Here is a 26,793-nt window from a genome sequence, read left to right as displayed (position 1 = left end):
TTGGAGGGATCTATCCAATGTGGGTTAGTGTCAGACCAATAGCGGTGGTTTTGTTTGTTAACTTCATCATTCACATAAAAGTTTGCCTCCTCACTGAAAAAATCTTCTGAAGGCAATTGTCTATGCTGTGAAGATATGAGATGTGCAGCACTTGAAACTACGGATACTGGAAGCCTGTGCTAGCATTTCTCCTGCAGTGTATATAGTAGTATATAGCAGTGTATATGGATACTGGAAGCCTGTGCTAGCATTTCTCCTGCAGTGTTGCTATCAGTGTGTGAAGAGTGGGAGAAGAGGGTTGCATTGACAATCCAACACAATGGGCAGCACATTGAACACATTTTATAAGTGGTCAGAAACTTGGAAATAACTCATGAAAGAATAAAGTTACGTTAAAACCAAGCACATCATTGTTTTTCTTGTGACATTCCCAATAAGTTTGATGTGTCACATGACCCTCTTCCTATTTAAAAACCAAAAGTTAGATTCAAAATGGCTGACTTCAAAATGGCCGCCACGGTTACCACCCATCTTGAAAAGTTTCCCCCCTCACATTTACTAATGTTTCACAAACAGAAAGTTAATATCACCAACCATTCCCATTTTATTAAGGTGTATCCATATAAATGGCCCACCCTGTACATTGAGCAGCTGTAATATGCAGTTTAGTGAAATATGGGTGATGTATATTACATGTACATGACCAGGATTAGGTACTGAGTAACTTATAACAGTTTTGTTCTTTTTTGTCGGATCTGACAGGTACTGATCAACATACGAAGTGTGAGCCGAGCCTTATTCAGTGCCCTAACTTTTTAAGTGCCCCGGTAATTTTTTGAACTGTCAAAAGTTTTGATCGGCCTTGGTGTTTAGACCCCCACAATCTTTAACAGGAGCCTGAATAAGGGTGCCACTGAGTGCTTCTCTCCCTGTCTCGCTGCGATCTCACTTTAAAGGGGTTCTCCGGTGGGAATTTTTTTTTTAACCCCTTAACGACGCAGGACGTAAATTTACGTCCTGGTGAGCTGGTACTTAGCGCACCAGGACGTACATTTACGTCCTATGCATTTACGTCATGCGCGGCAGGTCCCGGCTGCTGATAGCAGCCAGGGACCCGCCCCTAATGGCGGACATCCGCGATCGCACGGATGTCCGCCATTAACCCCTCAGATGCCGTGATCGATACAGATCACGGCATCTGCAGCATCGCGGTACTTTGAATGGATGATCGGATCGCCCGCAGCGCTGCCGCGGCGATCCGATCATCCAGAACGGCAGCGAGAGGTCCACTCACCTTCTCCCCTGCCTTCTACAGGTCTTCTGCTCTGGTCTGCGATCGAGCAGACCAGAGCAGAAGATGACCGATAATACTGATCAGTGCCATGCATAGCATGGCCTATGCATAGCACTGAACAGTATTAGCAATCGAATGATTGCTATAAATAGTCCCCTACGGGGACTATTAAGGTTTAAAAATAAAAGTTAAAAAAATGTGAAAAATCCCTTCCCCCAATAAAAACGTAAATTGTCCCATTTTCCCTATTTCACCCCCAAAAAGTGTAAACAAATATTTTATATACATATTTGATATCGCCGCGTCCGTAAATATCCGAACTATTAAAATAAAATGTTAATGATACAGTACGTTGAATGGCGTGAACGTAAAAAAAAGTCCAAAATAGCAGCTTTTTTATAAAATTTTATTCCCAAAAAAATTAATTAAAAACGTATTAAAAGTTTTATATAAGCAAATATAGTATCAATAATAAGTACAGATCACGGTGCAAAAAATGAGCTCTCATACCGCCCTTTATACGGAAAAATGAAAGTGTTATAGGTCTTCAAAATAGGGGAATTTTAAACGTACTAATTTGGTTAAACAGTTTGCGATTTTTTTTTTTTAAGCGCAACAGTAATAGAAAATTATATTATCATGGGTATCATTTTAATCGTAATGACCCAAAGAATAAAGATCACGTGTCATTTTTACCGTAAATTGTATGGCGTGTAAACAAAACCTCCCAAAATTTGCAAAATTGCAGTTTTCTTTCCCCACACAAATAGTATTTTTTTGGTTGTGCCATACATTTTATGGGAAAGTGAGTGATTGCATTACAGCGGACAACTGGTCGCGCAAAAAACAAGCCCTCATACAAGCGTAATGATTTTTTGAAGGCAAGGAGGAAAAATGAAAACGTAAAAATAAAATTGTCTGAGTCCTTAAGGCCCAAATGGGCTGAGTCCTTAAGGGGTTAAATCAACTGGTGCCAGAAAGTTAAACAGATATGTAAATTACTTCTATTTAAAAATCTTAATCCTTCCAGTACTTATCAGTACTCTACAGAGGATGTTCTTTTCTTTTTCAATTTCTTTTCTGTCTGACCACAGTGCTCTCTGCTGACACCTCTGTCCAAGTCAGGAACTGTCCAGAGTAGGATCAAATACCCATTGCAAACCTCTCATGCTCTGGACAGTTCCTGACATGGACAGAGGTGTCAGCAGAGAGCACTGTGGTCAGACAGAAAAGAAATTAAAAAAATAAAAGAACTTTCTCTGTAGTATACAGCAGCTGATAAGTGCTGGAAGGGTTGCAATTTTTAAATAGAAGTAATTTACAAATTACAAATCTGTTCAACTTTCTGGCACCAGTTGATTTAAAAAAAAAAAAAAATTCCACTGGAGTACCCCTTTTTAAGTCTATAAAGCACGTCTCCTGCAGAGCTGGGGAGTGAAGCACCTAACCTTGCACTTCTCCCAGCTTGCTTTGGCGATCGTGAGGGTCTGAACAACCCGAGCCCCACCGATCAAAACTTGTGACATGTCAACTTTCCTCTAAGCTAAATAATCGCAACCAAAAGAAAACCAGCTCTCATGATGTCGCAGTTTGCTTAACTTTTTTATTTGGGTAAACTTGAGCTTTCACTTAGGTTCTTTATATTAGGTTAATCCCCTTGTGACTACAAGTAAAAGTGAATTACAGTAAAAACAGACGCTTACACAGGACCCCCGCCATAGCACTATTCACAAAGCTCACTTGCCTCTTCTTTTTCCCATCTCTGAAATGACATAGATGGACTTCCCCTTTAAATACTTCAAGATCTTCTTTCATGTCGACTTACTAACCCTTTTAAGGTTGTGTTTTTGTTTCTTTATTCCCGTTTCCCTTTCACATAGTATACATCCTTCTTCTTTGGTATATTTGTTTTAGTGAGCTTATCTTTGTATGTATAATTAATATCAGCAAATAGCATGGGTGGGGTGAGAGGTTCACCTCATATCTCTCTTTATAAGAAAATACACAAGCGATAGGTGTGGATCTCCTATTCCCACCATGAGCAACATTCAGAGCCAGTGTTTGTACATGAGTCAGTATGTAACCATTGCCATTAACAAAAATATTAAAGGGAACAACAGCAGGTAATAAAATATCAGATATCTGATCTATTTGGCCACCAAACATCACTATTTGCATAACCAAATGAGTATGTGAATGTAAAAGTACCGAGTGCTGTGTAGAAATTGGAAAGGATGCCCAGCATACCTATTAATGGTTATTAGCGATTACGTCTCCTGCTCCCAGGTCTGAATTTGGAAGCCGGTAGATGAAGGTTGTCCATATCATGGATACTTAGCAAGGGCATGGGGTCTTCTAGCCGATGACTTTATATTCCAATGTATAAAATAGTCACTGTGTATAATCTACTATTATATAAGCAAAAAAATAGTCATGATATTGGAATGGGAAGAAAAATGTTGTTTAGCAATGAGGTTGTACAAAAAAATATCTACAACTGGGTTCACAGGCGTGTTCAGTATTTGGTCCTTATTTTCTTCAGTATTTTTAGCACAAACTAGAAGTGGGCCCCCGGCCCAACACAAAGAACATAGATGCAAATGTTTTCAATTTAAGGCTTTTTCCTCTTTTGGTTTCACTCTGGTTATTGGCTGAAAATACTAACCAAAATACTGTGTGTGTGTGGCCACCCTATAGGTAGTAGTGCCCCGTTTGCATCTACCAATAGGCCTCTCTTGCACTAACGTGGGAAAAGCGCATCTTTGTTGGTTTGTGTTGAAATGTGTCAATAGAATTTTCTAATGAAAAATATATGAATGAACTTACAGTGCTTTTAGTTGACATGAGTCTTGCACACTACCTAATAAATTCTAAAAGCTCTAGGGCCCAGATTTATCAAACTGTGTGAGAGGAAAAATTGTGATTTTTTTTTTTTCCCACAGTGACCAATCACAGTTCAGCTTTCACTTTACCTCAGCTCGTTAGCTGAGCTGTGATTGGTTCTTGTGGGAAAATCAGTCTACTTTTTCTTTCACACAGTTTGAAAAATCTGGTCCCAGATGGCTATGGAGCACTTTACAATAAGTAACTTAATATGAGTGTATACGGTAAACTAGTCAAAAAGGGAAGTGTATATAGGCACCATTAGGAGAAAACGCCCAAATATAATTACCATGAAAACAATAGTCCTGCAAAAACCATGTTCACAAACCTCACAAGTCTGTAAGGTGGTGCGGTGGTGCTAGGACAAGAACAAGTATAGAAGAACAAATAAAAAATGTAAATGAGAGGGTTTCTGCACTCACCGCAGATCCGACGTTAACATTTTTGATATTGTCCTCTTCATATGCCACATGCCTATCCATGGTAGATCACCTAACCCATATTTCACAAACTATACAGAAAAGGTCTGTCTGCTGCTAAGTAAGGGCTGTGCTTCTGTAACATACAAAACAATGAAGCCTGGAGTTCTAACCAAGGAAAGACCCTACAGGTGCATCATGGAAAAAGTCCTGAAAATATTAATGTGAGGGGTTTATAAGGTATTGGTACTGTGCAGAATGTAAGTTATGGGTATGGGATTTTATGAACCTTTGGTTGAGTGCAGTGCTGGGCATTGAGCAGAATAATGTGTTAGATTCAATGATTAACATTTGGAATAGAGTGGTGACTATGGAGTAAAGGCATGTGACTTATTGTGCTGCAGAAGCTTTTGGCTGTTCCATTAGGTGATAAGTAATAGGAATATAACCTGCATCATGCATTAACCAGAGCTACTGTATCATTAGGATCATAACTGCATTCAAAGCCTCCAATGTAAAACAGGAATGAAGTAAGTTGTGTCCTGAACCCAGACCTCGGTGAGGAACGGAGATGGCTGATTTCCATATAAGAAGTGGCTGAAACAAGATGTCTTGATCACATAAGACCTTTGTTGTTGCTTTTTGGACTGAGAGCTGCTATAGTACGATACACTGCTTTAAAAGGGGTATCTATTAGTAGACTTCCGACTGTGGGGTCCCATGTACACCATTGTACATATTATGGAGGAGAAAAAATGAAGAAGACCACACAGCACCTATTAGGGCTTAAAGGGGTACTCTAGTGGGGAAAAAAAAAAAAAAAAAAAAAAAAAATATATATATATATATATATATATATATATATATATATATATATATATAAATATAAATATAAATATATATATGTATGTGTGTGTATATATATATATATTTAATTATTATTATTATAATATATTTTTTTTAAGTCAACTGGTGTCGGAAAGTTAAACAGATTTGTAAATTTCTTCTATTAAAAAATCCATAACCTTCCAGTACTTTTTAGCAGCTACAGAGAAAAAATTCTTTTCTTTTTGAATTTTTTTTTGTCTTGTCCACAGTGCTCTCTACTGACACCTGATGCCAATATCAGGAACTGTCCAGAGCAGGAGAAAAACCCCATTGCAAACCTATGCTGCTCTGGACAGTTCCTGATACAGGCATCAGGTGTCAGCAGAGAGCACTGTGGACAAGACAAAAAAGAAATTCAAAAAGAAAATAATTTCCTCTGTAGCATACAGCTGCTTAAAAGTACTGGAAGGGTAACGTTTTTTAATAGATGTGGTTTACAAATCTGTTTAACTTTCTGGCACCAGTTGATTTAAAAAAAAATGTTTTCCACCGGAGAACCCCTTTAACTAATAGATTGGGCCCTGAATTATCTAAAGTCATATCAATGATGAGATTTCTGTGATCAGATACTGCAGCGAGTTTTGCAGCATAAAGGAGCCCAAACCATACAACACCTGTAAATTCCAACAGTCCAGAAAATCTGTTAATCTATTCTTGGGTTAGTTATGGATTGTTGCAGGTTTACTGTTCTTATTAACACCACATTGACCGATAGCTCTAGCTAAAGTCCAGCACTTGTTCATAGAATGGCCTGAACCAGAGCACATTCTTCAACACAAGGAAAACTTATATTTTTTTCACTTCATGGTTTTTATGACTATAGCTACTCTCATTCTTTCCTACTGTACGGTGTCCATTTTAAGACCTTGTCAGCCGTAACTCTGTCCTCCGTCAGGTGAAACGGCGTCTCGTCTCCTCCCTCGGACCAATCGCCATCAGCCACAACTCCCTCCTCCGTTAGGTGAAACGGTGTCCCACCTCCTCCCTCTCGCCAATCGCCGTCATCCATCAGCCTCAGACAATTCTCCCTCAGACGCAACTTCCTGCCGCATAGCAGAGCCGACGCTGCACAGCATTGTATAGTCAAAACTGTGAAACTTGCACGTGTGTACTACAGTCATTACATGTGCTACAGAGTCTGTATAGCAGAGCCGACATTGAATAGCTAGAAAACGAGAGGGGAGAAAAAGGTGCAGGGGGCGCTCCCTGAGAGAAATGTATTCACTGATGTGCACCCTCCACCACACCAACAGTGATATACCGACCTTGGAGGGGCCGTACTGGTACTTGTGCAGCCCTAGTATTGGATGAGCTTCTGCTCTCCCACCGGCATCGAGCTCCTAAATAAGGAGCCGATATGCAATGTGAGGAGAAAGGGTGAAAAGAAGCCGGTACAGTGGAGGCGCTGCTCGAGTGGTGAAATTACTGGGAAACTCAGGCGGTGCAGGATAACGATTTTTATTTATATGAATTGGGACAACGCGTTTCGGCATCCACTGATGCCTTCCTCAGGTCCACTTAACAATTCCCATATTTCTATGTTCAATGTGGGAGAGCTGGAGGATGATCCTGTCTTGGCGTCTGCACCGCTGCTGGTCTGTGTCGGACACAGACCAGCAGCGGTGCTGTGTCGGACACAGACCAGCAGCGGTGCAGACGCCAAGACAGGATCATCCTCCAGCTCTCCCACATTGAACATAGAAATATGGGAATTGTTAAGTGGACCTGAGGAAGGCATCAGTGGATGCCGAAACGCGTTGTCCCAATTCATATAAATAAAAATCGTTATCCTGCACCGCCTGAGTTTCTCAGTAATTTCACCACTTGGACATTGAATAGCGTGTACAGCAAAACCCATATAGCAGAGAGCCGACACTGACTCGGCTCTACTACACGGCAGGAACGTTTTTAGTCTTAGTGATGACGGAGTTTCGGATGAAAGACATTAGGATGACAAAGGAGGGAGTTGCGGCTGACGCCTGACTGAGATTGGCCCGAGGGAGGAGGCGGGACGCCGTTTCACCTGACGGAGGACGGATTTACGGCTGACGATTGACGATGTCCCAAAATGGACACTGTACTACTGATTTACAGTCATTTACCCTCTACAACATTCCTTTTGTACTTTTTGGTCACATGATTGTATACAAGACTATTTTACATAAACAATAAAAAGTCATGTGTGCACAGCACATCCTCTTTGCCTTCATCATAGTTATCGGTATAGTTATGGGATCAGGTTTCTGTACAGCACACATAAATGAATTTTTCATCTTGTTCCATTCATGCAACCATCCAACTCCTCTTCAAGGAAAGAGTTTTGTCTTTGGATAAGAGAAATATTCGATGTGGTTATCGGCCTGTGACTATCCAGAGACCCCTCTGGTTTCCTAGTAACACTTGAAATCATGTACGCCCCGCTGCTAGCAGTAAGGCCTGCACATTCCTATGTTACTCATTATTTCCTGGCTGGGTTACGCTTGTTATTTTGCATTATATCTGAAGAGGTTTCCCTGTTACTATCCTTTTTTGTCCTGCTGAGATTGGGAAGAGCCCCATCTGAGTGCGGCTGCCTTTTTCACATATGAAATAATTATCCAGTCCTGCCATCATCTGCGACAGGTTGGTTATGCTGCCCGTGCTCCCATGTTGTGTTACAAAGGGGTTGTCTCTTTTACCAAACCCATTTACACCTACTCAATTAAGATATTCTCAGTTAATAGAGGGGGGGGGGGGGGGCATCTTCAGCTCAGGATCCTTATCTATTAGTCGATAGTGATGAGCGGCATTGCCCATATTCGAATTTGTGATAATTCGCAAATATGTAGACAAATATTCATCCTATATTCGCGTATTCGTTATATTTGCGTATTCGAGGAAGAAAACAGTGAGGGGGTGGGCAACTTTACTATTGGTTGCTAGGGATGTTGTTGATAACCTCTGACAAGTGTATTTGCATCATTCTAATTGGCCCACAAGTGAAAAGAAGGAATATGCGAATATTCACATGTGCGGGAAAAAAAGCGAATATTTGCAATTTCGAATATATAGCGAATATATTCGCAATATTCACGATAACCGATTTCAATGCCAATGTATAATGCAGTGTTTCCCAACCAGGGTGCCTCCAGATGTTGCAAAACTACAACTCCCAGCATGCCTGGACAGCCAAAGGCTGTCCAGGCACGCTGGGAGTTGTAGTTTCGCAACAACTGGAGGCACCCTGGTTGGGAAACACTGGTATAATGCTTCATTCTTCCCTCTGAAGATGCTGCAGGGACTTTCATACGGGTTTCCCCCACAGATAATAGCTGAATGACTGCGGATACAGCAGTGGAAGACTTTGTGATACGTTTAAAGTAGAGGGACCCTTTGAACAAATAGGGGTTGTCAGAAGTTGAGTACCCCTTTAAATTGCTAGAATTGTAATTCTGGAAGGAGATGCGTTCAGCTAAATTTTGATGCGGAGATAATTTTCCCATGGAAGTTTACCATTTCCCATGGAAGTTTGCATTGATCAATGTTAAATTCTAAGTTATTGGAATAGCAGTAATAGGGGCTTCAGCTATAAGGGGTGCATAGGTAGCAATTGTACCCAGCCCAGAGTTCCTTCTACCACACTGTTCTATATACCATATGATAGGCTGTAATAGATTTTACATTGAGGCCCAGGAATTTCAAGTTAGGCTGGGTTCACACTACGTTTTGTCCTATACGGGACCGCATACGGTAGGGGGAGCTGAAAACTTACGCTCCCGTATGCGGTTCCGTATGTAATTCATTTCAATGAGCTGACCGTAGTGAAACGCCGACTCCGGTCGGCTCATTTTTGCCCCGTATGCGGTTTTCCCACCGCACCTAAAACCGTGGTCAACTACGATTTTAGGTCCGGTGGAAAACTCCATACGGGGCAAAAATGAGCCGACCGGAGTCAGCATTTCACTCCGGTCAGCTCATTGAAATGAACTACATACGGGACCGCATACAAAGGCATACGGGAGCACAAGTTTTCAGCTCCCCCTGCCGTATGACGTCCCATATGGGACAAAACGTAGTGTGAACCCAGCCTTACAGTGATTGTGTTCTAGATGGCTTCTAAAGTGCGTGACCTGCGACGCATACAGTACTGTATCCTTTGCCATTTGGCTCACTTTCACCAGTCCGGTTGCTTCTAGGGTAGGCTGTGGGCTGATGGCTCTCACAACTGGCCAACTAAATGTCAGGTGAATGGTGATGCACGCCATATGCAATATAGCACTCACCTGTGCTGCGTGCCGATGTGAGAGCTGCCCACCCACTGCACTTCTTGGATACACAGCAGGCCTGGTTTACATCACGATTTTACCATCCGATTAACAGACAGTAAAATCGGACAAAATCTGATTACCTGAAATCGCATACAATCGTAATTAAAAAAAAATTGTTTGGTATCTGATTTTAAAATCGTATAAAAAATCGTACAGCTGAAAATGTCATCCGATGCGCTACTGCACATGTGTAAAAAGAAATAGTTTGCCATAAATCTGATGAAATTGCACAGTCACACGATTCAATACGATTTACATAGGCCGTAATTATAAAAAAAATCGGACACGATTTAGAGCAGATTTTGAATCTGGGCGAAAGATCGTGGTCAACCACCATTTAACCCCCGATCTAAAATCGTGCAAATTCAGATGCAGATCAAAACTGATGCAAGTGTTGGACATGATTACTGAATGGAAGTCAATGGAGACTTGGCATACAGATTTGTACAAATTAAAGGTAAAAAATTGTGAGAAAAAGTAGGATGGTAAAATCGTGATGTGAATGCACCCTTACTGTGTCGCAATATGGAGGCACTGCAATGTTGTTGCCATGTTACATCCTAATATACAGTATATACTCGAGTATAAGCCGAGTTTTTCAGCACGATTTTTCGTGCTGAAAACGCCCCCCTCGGCTTATACTCGAGTGAACTCTCCGCCTGTCAATTCCTTCTCTGTGGTCTTCAACCTGCGGACCTCCAGATGTTGCAAAACTACAACTCCCAGCATGCCCGGACAGCCAATGGCTGCCCGGGCATGCTGGGAGTTGTAGTTTTGAAACATCTGGAGGTCCGCAGGTTGAAGACCAGTGCGGCCTTCGTCATCATCCAGACCCCCATTTAGTTTTCTACTCACTCAGGAAGGGTGAGCTGGTCTGGGCCGACTAACCCTCCGGTGGGGAGGGTTAGTCGTTCCGGGCTGTCCATCTTCACCGGGAGGCCCTCTTCTCCGCTCCGGGCCAGCCCCGGACTAGTGACGTTGCCTTGACGGCGACGCACAGGGACGTTCATGCGCAGGGACATCACAGACGTCTGCTGTGCAGGGACGTCCCTGTGCGTCGTCGTCAAGGCAACATCACTAGTCCGGGGCCGGCCTGGAGCAGAGAAGAGGGCCTCCCGGTTAAGATGAACAGCCCGGAACGACTAACCCTCCCCACCGGACGGTCCCTGCAGCATAGATGGCCCAGACCAGCTCACCCTTAGTTCCCACCGAGGGGAGGTGAGTAGAAAACTAAAGGGGGGGTCTAGATGATGACAAAGGCTGCAGTGGTCTTCAACCTGTGGACCTCCAGATGATGGCTGTCCGGGCATGCTGGGAGTTGTAGTTTTGCAACATCTGGAGGTCCGCAGGTTGAAGACCACTGATGAAGGGATTGACAGGCGGTGATGATGAAGAGGGGTGGGGATGATGACAGGGGTGTTAATGATGGGGGGGGGGATGATGTATTTCCCACCCTAGGCTTATAGTCGAGTCAATAACTTTTCCTGGGTTTTTGGGGTGAAATTAGGGGCCTCGGCTTATATTCAGGTCGGCTTATACTCGAGTATATACGGTAACCTGTTTTAATTTCTCAAATTTATTGTTGTAGTTTTAGTTTATAGGGCTACAAGCAGTAAAGTTGATTCTTAAATCTCTATATAGCTGCACCTGCAAAGGCCAAAGCATAACATTAGAGTAGATGTGTGGGCTAGAAGTGCTGCAGTTCAGAAAACCCATCTTCATATACCATAGCAGGGAATTCTGCGTTAATAGAGGGAAGTCAGGATCCTTATCCTATGGCCTGTGGGGGCACTGCAGGGAAACTGAACACTTAGATGGGTTCACACTGAGAAATTTCTGAGCATAATTTCGCTTAAAAATTTACACACCGAAATTTTGGTGCAGCCGAGTCCCATTGATGTCTATAGGGTTCTGCTGCACCATTTACACTCCGGAATTTCAGCGGCGGAGTTTCTTCTACTAAAATTTCACCGCCGAAAGAATGATCTAATTTTCTCACCAGAATACATTGCTATCTATGGGGACGGTAATGTACGCGCAGTCCTAGCGCTGACGCTGGCCGCCTCAGAATCTCTAGCCCGAGATTCTTCAGTATGAACCCAGTCTATCCACCAGGATTCCCCACAGGTAACGGCTGATAGTGATGGGGGTCCCAGTAGGGGGAAATTTTGTGATCAGCATATTGTCATGTAATCTAGTAGGCTTTATCAAAATTAGAGGACCCTTTTAATTACATGCTTTATTCATACCCCACAGAAAGCACAGATGCTTCTTAATAGTATTGTTATATACAGTGATCCCTCAACATACAATAGTTTCAACATACAATGGTCTTTTCTGGACCATTGTAAGTTGAAACCAGACTCGGCATACAATGTACAGACAGTCCAGATCTGTGAAACATGTCAATGGCTGAAAGAAACGACCAATCAGAATAGGCATTCACTGATAAAACCCCTGTATTACTGAAGCGTATGCACTGACTGATGTCTAGTAGCGCCCCCTACACTACAGGGAGGTATTACATGTTCTGTACATTTTACCTGTACCAGGGTTACCTGCTCCTCTGGACACCAGGTGAGGTCGGCTCCATGTTACTTTTTTATAACACTGTGTGTACTGTACAGGACCCTGAAGAAGCTCCTGTCCTCTACATAGACCAGTGTTTCCCAAGCAGGGTGCCCCCAGCTGTTGCAAAACTACAATTCACAGCATGCCCGGACAGCCTTCGGCTGTCCGGGCATGCTGGGAGTTGTAGTTTTGCAACAGCTGGGGGCTCCATGCTTGGGAAACACTTACACAGACAGTGATTTACAGCTCCCAGCAGATCTTTCATACTTTTATATGTAAGGATTTTCTTTATCTATATTAGTTATCTACTTATTTTTCTTTAATTCTCACTTTTTCCAAATTTTTTGGATGACAATTTTGGTGCCTTTAGAACCAATTACCAGGTTTCCATAGAGTTCTGGTCTCAACATACAATGGTTTCAACATACAATGGTCGTCCTTGAACCAATTAATATTGTAACTTGAGGGACAACTGTACATGGAAGGAGATGCTGTCATGAAACCATTGGGCTTGTCAGATGTGAAGGTCCTCCTGGGAGATCTTATTCCTAAATGGGAGAAAGTGATTCCATGTTTACAGGTGAAGGGTTTCTACGTTTGGAGGATTTCTGTTCCTAAAAAGTTGCAGTACATTTTAAAGTTTCCTGGAACACAGTCCTACACAATGGTCTGTTTAGACTGTTGCTAAAGTCCCATAAGATCTCACAGTAAGAACATTATGAATAGCTTTGTACAGTATATATCCTTTGTACATTATTTGCTTTGTATACTGAACAGTTGTGAAAAAGACAAACCAAAACAGTCCCCACCGCATTCTGGAGCTGGTTCATTTCCCCACACACCCTTCATGTTCTGGACGGCCCATCATTCATTCCCCTCCTCCATCTAAGCTCTAGTCTTGTTTTCTCCTGGTGCTTTGTATGTAGAGATATGGAGATCTGCACGCACAAGTTCAGTCTGTCCTGAAGTGTGCACCCCCTTCTTAGCTGGTCCCTCTTTAGTATATAATATATGTACGTTTTTATTGTATCATGTCACTTATCATATATTGTATACATGTTCTTATTACTGTTAAATACTGTACGGCCAGAAGTTATACACGAAAAACATCTCATCTCTATGCGTTTAACATCTTCACTGCTATAGTCCCCACCACTATGCCGAGACCACCCTATGTGACAGAGTTGAGATCAGGGCTCTGTCACTTCATACATGGGGGCATTGGCATGCTTCCTAAAGGGGTTTTCAAAAATCAAACATTACTATCCTATCATTAAGGCCCCCCCCCCCCCCATACACATTAGATATGTGTTGACTGAACCCACTGATGTTGACCATTTAATGTGTGTGGGGCCTCCCAACACTCCCCCCAAGAAGAGAAAGGGAAATGCTGGACATGCTGAATTAAAAATGCCCTTTGTTCCTTTTTGTGCAGAGGATTCTGGGAGCAGCTAATTCCCTCCCCTTTTTCGCACACATGAACACTATCCCAGGTCAAGCATTCATGCCTATGGGAGGTCAAAAGAGACACCTGTCATTTGAACGTGTGTTTAGCCGACCGCTAACTTATGCCCCTTTTTGATCAGGTGTTTGAAGGGGCTTTGGTGATTGGGCCAAGTCGTCTGCTCAATGTTAACCAGTGCTCATGCCTCCATTGTTGTATTTTTAGTAGCAGCAGTGCGAGGTACTACAGCTTTGTTCCATTCAAGGGAACAGGGCAACTTTTAGCACCTTTCGCCGCTGCTACATAAAGTACAGCAAGTGCAGGCAGCTGATCGTGGAGTTGCTGAAATTTGGACCCCTTGCCATACAAAATTGATGACCAATCCTCAGTATTGAACATTGGTGTTAGAAGGCTGGATAGCTCCTTTAAAGTACCCATAAATATTACAATAATGTTGAAGAACGACGTATCCCCTATCCTGTAGATCGCGAGGGGTCAAACCATTGGGAGCCTCCTCGATCTCCTGTGCGGGGCCCTGGCTCTCTTCCTGAATGTCCTGTTTCATCACCACAGAAAGCGTCGACCGACACGCTCCCTCAATGCATCTCTATGGGAGAGTCGGAGCGCTGCACTCGGCAATCTCTGGCCCTCCCATAGAGCTGTATGGAGGGGGTGTGTTGGCCACAGCTTCGTGCAGTGGTTAAAACCCAGTCGAATGCTCTGTGATCTGACTCTTATCCCTTATCCTTAGGATAGGGGATAAGTTTTGCTATCCAGGTATTCTTCTTAAATGTGAAACAGGTAATTCGACCAAAACAAGTGCCTGTCAGGGAATATTTAACAATAAACAATAGTTGACCAGTGATAGACTATCATCATGTTAATCTAAACGTACGTTCACATGGCTTAAAATGTGTGGAATGTCCACCCAGAAAACATTCTGCACATTTGCAGGATCCAGCACGCTCTTACTGCTTGGAAATGCACAGTCTCATAGATGGCAATGTAGATGGCATAGACATGGCCATTCTTTCTGTAGACACCAGAATCGGAATTTCCGCCGTGTGAACAGTGCAGCAGAATAACACGAAAATCAGTGGGGGTCTGCTGCAGCGGAATGTCCGCGCAGAATATTCCAGCAGAATTCCACAGACATTTCAATCCTATTTATTTCAGTGATATTTTGCTGCACTGTTCACGTGGTAAAATTTCTGCTGCAGATATTTCTGCTGTGGAAATCCTGATTCCTACATCTGGAGAAACCATAGGCATGTTTGTTGTTTGTGCAATTTTGGCTCAGAAATGCATTTCAGTCTGAGAGTCTGTGCGGTCTACACGGATCGTGCAAATGTGCAGAATGTCCAGCCGTGTTTTCTGGGTGGACATTCCGGACATTTTACGCTGTGTGAACATATTCCAAGTCTGACAGATATCAAACCCATCATTGATAATTTGGTTATTACTGGTATTATAGAAGCTATGAAACTCTTAATACCATGGACATGTAAGAATGTATACATGTGTGGTCTACATCCAGGTATTAGTGTATGGAATAATGTAAGTAAAGAATGTGCTGTGTATCGTTGCCCTGCAGTTCTGCTGTCTAGGCCTGGTGTGGAGGAGCCTCCCCTGTACACACCGTTACTCTGCAATGTCTTCCTTTCTGCTTCACGGACCTCCATATTTTATATGAGTACAGTTAGTTATTTTGGCTGGTTTCCCAGACTGCTCTCCAAAAAAAACTCTACTTGCTGCAGCACGCTCTGGGCATCAGTTCAAGTAACAACCTTTATTTATTTATTTTTGTTTCATTTTAAGGACTTTGTAACCTTTCTGATGTTGCATGTCTACATTCTATCGCCTACAGCTTATCAAGAAACCCTCCAAAAGTGAAACTATAAATATATTTAATAACATACTTGTATAGTCCAGTATTAAAAAAATGGTATTTGGTTCAGTATTTGAAAAGGGTCTGCTTTCTTTCCAAAAAACAGCACCACTCAAAGGGAAACAGCCGAAATACTAGACGCAGGCCATAGACAACAGAAGTTCTGTTTCTGGAAAAATAAAAGCCGTCCCTCTTTTACTAATTCTTGACACCCCCTTTAATATGTGTAACTTATAGCCTTATATTTTTAGAATAGCGATATGGTGCCTTTTATGTGATAACTTTTAAGAAAGATACTGTCCCTTATCACATGTCATATTGTGAAAGCCCATAGAAATTACTTTTAGATTTAGTGATCAGCTTGTAAAATACATTTCTTTGGTTCCATCTTAAACTTTGTTTTGTAAGGAATAATGCACATATTTTCTGAGAAATGAATAAGCATTTTACGAGCTAGCTTAGCGTTCAAATTCATGAAAATCCATTAAGCAGATCTTCTACGGAAAGCACAAAAGGGACAGATTCCCAGAAGAACTGGCTGGAAATTGTCAAGGCTCCAGTGGTTCTCTTTCCTTACATACCAGCCATATTTCCAGCAGTTATACAATGGGGGAGATTTATCAAGACCAGTGCAGAGGAAAAGTTCCCCATAGCAACCAATCGGATCTTCTTTCATTTATCAGAGGCCTTGTTAATTGATAGAAGCGATCTGATTGGTTGCTATGGGCAATTTTCCTATGCTCTGGTTTTGATAAATCCCCCCTTGGTCTTTTTTTTTTTTTTTTTTTTTTTTAGACAATATTGTATATCATGGTGTGTAAAGGAATGAGATAGGGGAGAAATTACAGACTGGTATCAAGGTGGGATATCACTTGGCTTATTATGGAGACTATATGGAAGATATGTTGGCAGTCCAATCCAACACTCTACTTATTTCCATTTTAAACATAGCTTATCCCATTTATCACCATCACTGACAAATTCGACACACCAATGGCAGTTAGCTTCTTAAACCAAAACACTATTCATATTGAGCTAAAACATCAATTTATTCATATTCTTATATATATTCTTATTCTTCATATACATACAAAAATACTCATCAATTAAATATGCCAAAAGTTCTCCTGAGATTATCAACTGTATATCCCGACGAGTTTCCCCGTGTATCTTATATTATACACTGGTTCATCAGGGGATCACAAACAGAGTGGATATACAGGAGGGGGAAATGCATTGAAAAGCAACAATACATACATGGAATATTGGACAATACAAAAACAATACAAAAGTGACAAAGGAGTATACATATGGCACTTGGCAAACCATTGATCACATATAAATAGCTGGACAGATTGCTTGAAGTGTCTTGACGGCTTCTGATCCTGTAGCAAAAGATGAAGACATACCACACAAAAAGCAAACAAATGTAAGTAAGAACATACATAATAGTGCTCAGATACATATATGCTGATATATTAAAGTTATTAGCAGACATATAGCACACAAAAGCGATGCGAAAAAGAGAGAGAAAGCACAAATATACACAAAAAAGAGAGAAAACAAAATAAAGGTAGAGCCAGAAAGAATCATGAGAATAAATAATAATAATAAATCAATACAGACTATACTATATAGTAAATATAATTTTACATTTACCCTCAAGCAATGGATTAATGTACGGTATCAGAGGAGGAATCAAATATTGACCAGATGGACAATATTCCTCTATGATGTGAAGTGAGATGCCAAAATACATTACCAAAACAAAATAAATCCATAGCTAAACCATAATCCTCTCCACACAATAATAAAACATGTGCTAATACCTCAAAACAAGAGCATTCCAGATACATGGTTATTCCCTCAAACAAATGGATAGACATTATTTGAACCATATGGGTAAAATGGCTCCTACTCCCAATACTTGTCCCAAGAAGTGAATGGCCCAGATATCACACATTCCACACATGAAAAACCACAATATAATGATTGCTATATGAAAGCTTCTATATGTAAGCCAAAACAGCCGCCACACTTATCCCATAAATATCTAAGCTGGTATGATTATCACAATTAATATAAAGTTTTTGTTTCTTTTTTCTTAAACACATTTTAGAGCAAAAGAGTAATGAAAGAATTTTTTTTGTTTCATCAGATTGATTGGAAGTACAACTATTTCACTTAAGGATTTTGTTGGAGGACCAGGTCGATCCCTTCCGTTCAAAAGCTTGGCTCTGATGAGTGACAAGGGGCAGCCCATTGGGGTGAGTTTTTCTTGTTTGGGTCACTTTTTAGGTATGAATACTCTCCCAGGAGTGGATCTGGAAGAGTAGAAGAGTTCAATAGAAATATTTCTACCTCTCTCCTAACCATCCGCAGCCACCCCTTGAATTTATACAGCCCATTCACACAGGTTTTGCATTAAATAAATTTATAGAGGGTCCGCCGGCTCTCCTGATATGTGTTCAATTGAATGCTTACAGTCCCTATACCAGTATTTTCCAACCAGGGTGCCTCCACTTGTGGCAAAACTACAACATCCAGCATGCGGGGAGTTGTAGTTTTGAACTAGCTGGAGGCACCCTGGTTGGGAAACACTGCCCTATACAATGGCAATGCTAGAGCACAGACCTTAGATTCCTGCATTGAAGAAAGGTCTTCATAAATCGACAACTAAGAATGACCATTTCCTTGCTCAGTGGTTTACGTGCCTGTGCACAGTGTTAGGATATGTTCACACAGCAGAATGTCCGTGCAGAATTCCTCTGGAATATTCCACACGGACATTCCCCTGCAGCAGAGTCCAAGGGTTTATTTTAAAGGGATTCTACTGCACTATTCACTAGGTAGAAATCCTGATTCTGTTGTCCACAGAAAGAATAGACATGTCTTATTCTTTCTGCGTATTTTGCTTGATAATGGATTTCTGTCTGTGACTGCGCATTTCCCAGTGGTCCTAGCACCTGCCGTATACTGCAAATTTGCAGAATTTCCATCCGTGTTTTCCTGGCAGCCATTCCTCACATTTTACGCCATGTGACTATGTCCGAACAGTGTACCTTTTGCCTGCACTGAGCATGGGTAATGTCAGGGACACCAATTTGACAAAGTGAATAGCGATGCCCTTTTTTTAATTATTTTTTATTATTGTAATCCTGAATATATCACTACATATTGTCTATATAATAAAATATAAATATAAACATTTTTAAAAGGGTTAACAAGATTTATGTTTCTCATTCCATTTCTTCACAGGCCACTATTGATTTATCAGTCTCCTATGAACCTCCTGTGTCCCCTACCAGCAATCAAACTGATCCAGGAGGTACAAATGCGCAAACCGATGCAGGTACATGATGATGATGATGATGATGACGACATATACATACTGTATTGTGGAATATTAGACTCTTATAGAAAATGTCATATAAGCTTTTTTTTATTTATTTTTTTATAGATAATTTTTATTTTAATAGATATATTAACAAAAAGGAGGGAGGGAGGGCAAGATTCCCCAGGGACACTAGTAAGTCACAAAAGAGGGAGATGGGGGAGCTAACAAACTTTTTATACCCAGAGGGAGGGTACTACAAGTACCACCCACCCCTTACACTGTTGGTTAATCCCTCTGGTCGGCCCAACCCCTTCGCTTAACCCCTGACTGCCCCACCAGCCCAGGCAGTCAGTTGCCTATCTCTGTGCGGGCAGGTAACTCGCATTATGGCCTATACTCAGGATAAGCCATCAATATTTAATATAATAGGGTTTATCAGCTGTTTGCTAGAGCTGTGGGCCACATAAAGTTATTGAACCCTAAAGCAGACGGCTCCATGCATTGTGTATTGTCTGTACTGGGTTATTGAAGTTCAATTCTTGTTCACATCAAGGGGAGCTGAGCTGCAGCAATACAGTACGAACACTACACAATGTACAGAGCGGTCTGATTCTAGCTCTGTTCTCCATATATATCAGTGCTGCCGCTAAGGTCGGGGTTGTTGAATGTCAGACCCCCACGATCTAATAGTGATGACTTCTCCTGATTATCAGAGACATAACATGTAGCTCCTGGGCCCCACTGCAACATCTGTAATGGGGCCCCCCCTCTACCACCTGCTATTTCTAATACTGGTGGCTTCTTATGTAGAAGAGGTGCTTTGGGGCCCAGGTGCAACTGCTACCTCTGCACCCCTAAAAGTTACATACCGTATTTTTCGCCATATATGACGCACTTTTTCTTCCCCAAAACTGGGGGGGGAAGTTGGTGCGTCTTATACGGCAAATACACATTTAAACCCTGTCCTATCACGGCGGTCCCTGTGGCCATCATCGGCCAGGACCCGCGGCTAATACAGGATCCGATCGCGGTGATGCCCTGTATTAACCCTTCAGACGCGGCGATCAAATCTGACCGCCGCGTCTGGAGGGAAAGTGACACTAACCCGGCTGCTCAGTCGGGCTGTTCGAGTCCACTGTGGTGAAATCGCGGCGTCCCGAACAGCTTACAGGACATCTGGAGGGACGTGACCTGCCTCCTCGGTGTCCGATTGGCGAATGACTGCTCCGTGCCGGGATCCCCTGCATGGCCGGCGCTCTCCTTTGTCGTCATCACGTCGTCGCGCACGCTGTCCCATCATCCAATAGGAGCTGAGTGCGTAGCGACGTGATGGCGGCGACGGAGAGTGAGGATACCGGGCAGCAGAGACGTTCCGGAGTGACGGGGACGCCCCAGGGACGTGCCGACAGCGAAGGAGGGCGAAATCCAGGGCAGCGGTGACTGGTCCGGAGCGGCGGGGACACGTGAGTATTACCTCCTATACCAGTGGTCTTCAACCTGCGAACCTCCAGATGTTGCAAAACTACAACTCCTGGCATGCCCGGACAGCCAACGGCTGTCCGGGCATGCTGGGAGTTGTAGTTTTGCAACATCTGGAGGTCCGCAGGTTGAAGATCACTGTCCTATACTTTACATTGTATTTGGTTCAGAATCTTTTTTTTCTAGATTTTCCTCCTTTTAAAATTGGGTGCGTCTTATATGGCGAAAAATACGGTACCTGCTTATAATAGACCATCAATAATAAATAAATCAGCTGCTATAACTTTGTATAGTCAGAAACATTTCAACCTAATCTTTAGTTTCTACGCTTAAAATCCTCCATTACATTGCAGGTCCCTGCTGGATTATCAAACTTTCTCAAAAGTTTATGAAAAGTCACAATAAAGGACTTTAGTGTATATGACTTTCACGGTTAGTTTTTCTGCTTGTGCACTAGTAGTTCTACCATTCTAAGCAGCCCTGTAGGTCTTGCCTAGGTTAGTCAGAATTATTAGCGGTGTAAGTTAAACTTTCACCCAATGAAACTTACCATTTGCCATTTATATTACTGGGTCATCTTATGCGGCACATATGCCTCTGGACACCCTTAGGCAGAAAATATCATTACTGTTTCTATTGTTATCTTGTCTTATTGTGCCCTTGCAAGGTCATTTATCTGCGGTGCCTTGAAGAATCATAGGAAGAGATCGCCTTTGGCTATCGTTCTGTGGTAGAACCACGGTGTAGCTGACTCATTTACAGTATACGGTCTAGTAACCTCTCCCTCCACCCAGCGCTATGACTCAGCCATTGGGAACGTGTTCACATTTGCCCGAAGGTTTAGACTTGCTTGAATTCTATAGTGTTTTTCCAGGGCTTTTTAGTATTTTTAATATCAAACTGACAAATGTTATTAGTTGCACCGAATCGTACAGATAAAGATGATAGTTACAAACCCACCAGCAAAGTGGATACGAGGGAAAGAGATATAAAATAACAATATCAGTATATAAACACCGGAGAACAGTTTAAAGTAGGTTTATCACAGACACCTAGTAACACATGTCGACAGAAACAAAGGCATGACAGTAGAGTACAGTTGTCAGGATTCGGCAGGCTGGAGGTGGATCCTCTGTGCCAGAGAGGGATTGGCGTGGACCGTGTCGGTGGACCGGTTCTAAGTTGCTACTGGTTTTCACCAGAGCCCGCCGCAAAGCGGGATGGTCTTGCAGCGGCGGTAGCAACCAGGTCGTATCCATCGGCAACGGCTCAACCTCTCTGACTGCCGAGATAGGCGCGGTACAAGGGATTAGACAAGAGCAAGGTCGGACGTAGCAGAAGGTCAGGGCAGGCAGCAAGGATCGTAGTCAGGGGCAACGGCAGGAGGTCTGGAACACAGGCTAGGGATACACAAGGAACGCTTTCACTGGCACAATGGCAACAAGATCTGGCGAGGGAGTGCAGGGGAAGTGAGGTAATATAGGGAAGTGCACAGGTGAACACACTAATTAAAAACCATGCGCCAATCAGTGGTGCACCGGCCCTTTAAATCGCAAAGAACTGGTGCGCGTGGGCTCTAGGGAGCGGGGCCGCGCGCGCCGGGATAGAACAGACGGGGAGCGAGTCTGGTAAGCGGGTCGGGATGTGCACCGCGAGCGGGCGTGTCCCGCATCGCATCCCGGCTAGGGACATTATCGCAGCGCACCCGGTCAGCGGGTCTGACCGGGGCGCTGCGAACAGGAGAACGCTGTGAGCGCTCCGGGGAGGAGCGGGGCCCCGGCGCACTCGGCGTAACAACAGTACAGCAAGATAAATAAGAAACTGGAGCGTAATGAGACATGTCTGGGGCATGTACGGAGGAAAGGCATGGGTATAATACTTTTTGGAAAGCTTCTACTGTGTCAGAACAGATATAGTTTTTTTTTTTTTTCCCATCAAGTAGGATGACATAAACATTAGCAATAACAACTGAAATGGGGAGCGTTGCGGTCCTTCATTGCTAATTTGAAAATGGCCGGCTTCACGCAGTGGAGACTGGACCCTTCATACCTCCATTCCCTCTACTCTGATATGCCTGCCCACCTCATGAATATTCATGAGACCTGTGAGCATTAGGTGGGCTGGCATATCTGAGCAGAGGGAATGGAGGCAGGAAAGCTGGGTATGCCAGGCAGAGCTGCCGTTAGAAATTCACAAGCCCCTTACACAGCTCAAGGCCTGCACCCCCCCAACTCCTCCTCACATATGTGAGTGAGTACATACAGTGAGTTCATACAGTTATATCAGGTAACATCTTCTCTGATCGGAGGCGTTCACTTTCCTTTTTCTTCTCCTTCCAGCCCAGACCGTCATGACGACTTCTTCCTTTCGCAACTTGTCTCCACAGAACCTGGCAGACTTTTCCTGCACCTATAACGCTCCATACAATAATAATAGAGAGGATAGATGAGTGGGTTGGGGAAGAGTAGGTAGGTCCGTCCCCCACCCATTAGGTAGTTAGGTCGGTCCAGAAAGCAGACAGGTCCCTTCACATAGTTTCCCTCAGTACACAGGTGCCCAGAGTAGGGAGGTGCCACCTGTAGGTAGATCCTCGTATAGATAGCTGACCCGGTACCGTATTGTATACCGTACCTTGTGTGGTGGTCCCCAAAGTCAGAGTTACTTCGTTCCAGTAGCATCCTCCTAGTGGGATGTCCCCTAGTCACCTCTTTCTTATGCAATACTGTGATGTTTATATGTATAAATAATTGTCTATTTAATTAAATAAATCCAAAATAGCAGCAGCACACGAAGTATAAGGTGCAAAAATGGTGATTTATTGCATCAGTGTAGATAGAGCAATGTTTCTGCGACCTCCTTGTTGCCTTTCTCAAGCTCCTCGAGGAGCTTGAGAAAGGCGACGAGGAGGTCGCAGAAACGTTGCTCTATCTACACTGATGCAATAAATCACCATTTTTGCACCTTATACTTCGTGTGCTGCTGCTATTTTGGAATTATTTAACTGGGATCCCGATATCAAGGCCCCATATACCTGCACCATATACCTGAATTACTGCACCATATACCTGAATTACTTTGTCGGTTGTGCTGCTCTCCTGGGAAAATTGTCTATTTAATTAATATAGTGTCGCAGGACCTTAGGTCACATGACTCGTGTTCTAGTAAGGTGTGTTGAAGGACCTTTGGAGGTCTCATGTGTGGTCACATGGTTAGACCATAATTCCTTGTAAAGTGAATGACAGATGGTATGGACCAGTGAGATTAAGGCCAGCCCCTGCCCATATAAGAGAGCTGCCAGCCAATCCTTTCTCTCTTGTTCCTGTACTGCAAAGCAGTAACAGCTCTTTTGGGTGCCGGACTAGCAGAGAGAGAAGTGATCCGTACAACTTACAAAGACAAGCTTAGGCCTGAAGCCTGCCAGCCTCAGCCTGAATCTAATCGTGAGTTACAATATCAATCCCCGCTAAAGCTAGTGTGACTGCTGGACCTAAACTCAATCCCCTAAATCCAGTTTATTCAACTTTCATTAACCTTTATCAGTTACATAAACTTTTTGGATTCCCTACCCTGTCTACCAGGTGCAAGGAGGCTGATCTACATTTGTGGGTCCCCGAGATGGGAACTGCTTGTATCAAACATCTATTGCATAATATGTGGATATACCATAAATGTCCTAGATTGGACAAGGTCCAAAGATTTAGGATGTTCTTAATATTCTTGATTTTTAACCTGGATTAGAGTAAACCTTGCAGGATTATTTATAACCTATATTAGTGACGTTACACGCTATTAAAGCTGGACTAAAACTACTGCAAATCTCCCTAATAAATAAAGATTAGGGAGGGGAATTTATCATTGCCTGGCTGTGAAATCAGTGTATGTGCACAGAATTTTCTGTGGTGGTTTCTGTTGTCCGGGGACAAATTTATGTAAAATCGCTCAATCTTTTATAAATTTCTCCCACAGAAATCCCCTCCGAACAGCTGTTGAGGGTGTGATTAGGGCAGATGTTATTACCCTAGGGCAGGTGGCATTAACCCCTTGTATTTGTAACACCAGGGCATGGTTTAACCTCTGCACCACCTGAAGGTATGCCGCTGGATCCTGGGCTAGGCACGGGGCAAATAATAACTCTGACACAAAGTTACGGAACAACGGCAGATTTACTGAGGTAGACAGGTGTAATAGTCTTGACAGCTCAGTTAGGCCCAAGGAGGTGACCAGTGACTTCAGAGACTTTAGGGCTCACTGGGACTTGTAGTGGATCTGGACAATTTGCTGCAGGCCCACGCTGACTTTATACAGACTGATCTTGACTGATTTGACTAGGACTGACTAGACAGACTTCACCCCGTATGTAGCTCACCATTATCACTACTATTTATCACGTGATCACTAGTACCTTCCTTGGTTTCAACACTTGGTAACAGTTTTGACCTGAGGAAGAGGGGGTCTAGCCCCTCGCAACGTGTAGTCCGTTAATTTTAATGTAATAAAGCTCACCTCATTTTATTTATTTACCTGTCCGCTTCGGTTAATTACCTCGGAGATATCATTCTCCTCCTGTCTCCACTCTAAGAAGTCTGCCGTGCTAGCGCGACTACGAGGAATTCTTTTCCTGCTCCTTCGGGACACCTCCAGCTAACAGTATTTAAAGGCACATAACAGTATAATGACATCATAATAGACAACACAATGTATAATTAACCATTTGTATGACATACATTAAAGAGGGACTCAGGGGACACCGAAATAGAGTCCGCCTGACAGGATAGCAAGGGTACGGGGGTGCAACTCCTATACTGGGCCACCACACATTTATGTAGTAAGTGTTTCAAGTAATGCGACAAAATCTGCGACAAATCCACAAAAGTTGCAGTTGATAAATCCAATACTACTGCATTAAAGGAGATCTGTAGTGCTTATAACTTATTTCCTATCCGAAGGATAGGGGATAAGTTATATATCACGGGGGGCCGAGTGGTGGGGGCCTCCCGCGATCTCCTGTACGGGGCCATGGCAGTCTGCCGGAAGTCTGCGGCAGGCATGCCCTCTCCATGTATTCCTATGGGATTCATGGAGGGGGAGTACTGGCTGCGGGGTCATGCGGGGATGGAACGCCCCCTTCCTGTACATTGCCGCGGCCCCATACAGGAGATTGCAGGGGGCCCCAGGGCTCGGACCCCCCGCGATCTGTAACTTATCCCCTCCTTCGGATAGGGGATAAGTTCTGAACACTACAGATGTCCTTTAAAGTTACTACAAATCAGTGTATATCTACCCAGCTTGATTTCTTGTGTAAATAAAAAGTTGCACGAAAAGCCAGAAATTTTACACTGCGACAAATTCTGCAACAAATTGACATAAAAATAAATACGTTAAATCCAATGATAGATTCCTGCCCACATCCTTGATATGGTTTGATCACTTCTCTTTATCTTCTATCCAGTCTTTCTTTAGTTGTTTCTGGAAAGTATGGATAATAACTCCTACGTGAGCTGTGATAATGGCCACGTTGGCTGATTAGCCAGATATACTGAATGTGACATACTTACTGTAAGTCGTCCATAAACATAAAAGTTTTCTTTTCATCATCCTAAATATATTACGAGAATAGTTTTTCCTAATTAAAGCCTGGTATTGCATGTAGTGCCCCATTTACACAGTGTGGCACAGATGGCAGGTGGTGAGTATACAGAGGCAGGAAATTGGCGCTGTATTTTCCAGAGAGATATCAATCTTCTAGCCAAGCCTGTGACTATAATGATGTATTGTACTGTAGTTTTATTTCATAGAGACCTTTTCCTGTCATTGTGCATTTCTTCCATAGCCTAAAGAGGAAATATTTTGGAAATGACTAATCATACAACAACTCTTCCTCTGGTTACTGAATTTTAATGGCATTACATTTTTAATCACTTTTAAACGAGTTGAGTTTATTAAAGAATTACTTGGAGGACACTTTAAAGCAAAAAATGTCTCTAAAAGGGGTATTCCAGAATTTTGGGGCATTTAAGGCTTGTGCCCCTGATGCCAAGTTTTATGTATGTGTTTAGTGTACATGTAGTACCTGTTAGGGGTGAATCATCCCCTTTTTAGGATTTTCATGCCCCCAATGGTAAACATTCCTCAGCACTATAATTAATTTACTGTTGTCTCGGGCCTTTCCCATTTTCCTGTGTGGCATGAGAAAACAGCTGATAACAGGGGGCTTTACTTCTTCTCATCTTGTGACCGAAAAAGACTTTCCTCAAGGGCTCAAATAAAATATTTGATGGATTGG

General features: G+C 42.8%; 1 protein-coding gene across 12 annotated transcripts in view; it reads left to right on the top strand.

The window, feature by feature from the left end:
* Positions 1 to 26,793, top strand: part of MYOF (myoferlin) — a 228,335-nt gene that overhangs the window by 97,233 nt on the left and 104,309 nt on the right. For 10 of the 12 annotated variants that reach the window (XM_056529441.1, XM_056529439.1, XM_056529437.1 and 7 more), the window contains 2 exons: positions 17,853 to 17,961; positions 18,953 to 19,046. In XM_056529441.1, coding sequence (XP_056385416.1) covers positions 17,853 to 17,961; positions 18,953 to 19,046 — 203 coding nt within the window. Of the gene's footprint in view, positions 1 to 8,087; positions 8,107 to 10,879; positions 11,010 to 17,852; positions 17,962 to 18,952; positions 19,047 to 26,793 lie in introns of those variants that run through there. The other 2 variants (XM_056529450.1, XM_056529448.1) reach the window with 2 other exon arrangements.

The sequence above is a fragment of the Hyla sarda genome, chromosome 7 (genome assembly GCF_029499605.1).
Source record: "Hyla sarda isolate aHylSar1 chromosome 7, aHylSar1.hap1, whole genome shotgun sequence".
Classification (NCBI taxonomy): Eukaryota; Metazoa; Chordata; class Amphibia; order Anura; family Hylidae; genus Hyla; species Hyla sarda.
This window is presented reverse-complemented; position numbering and strand designations above follow the sequence as displayed.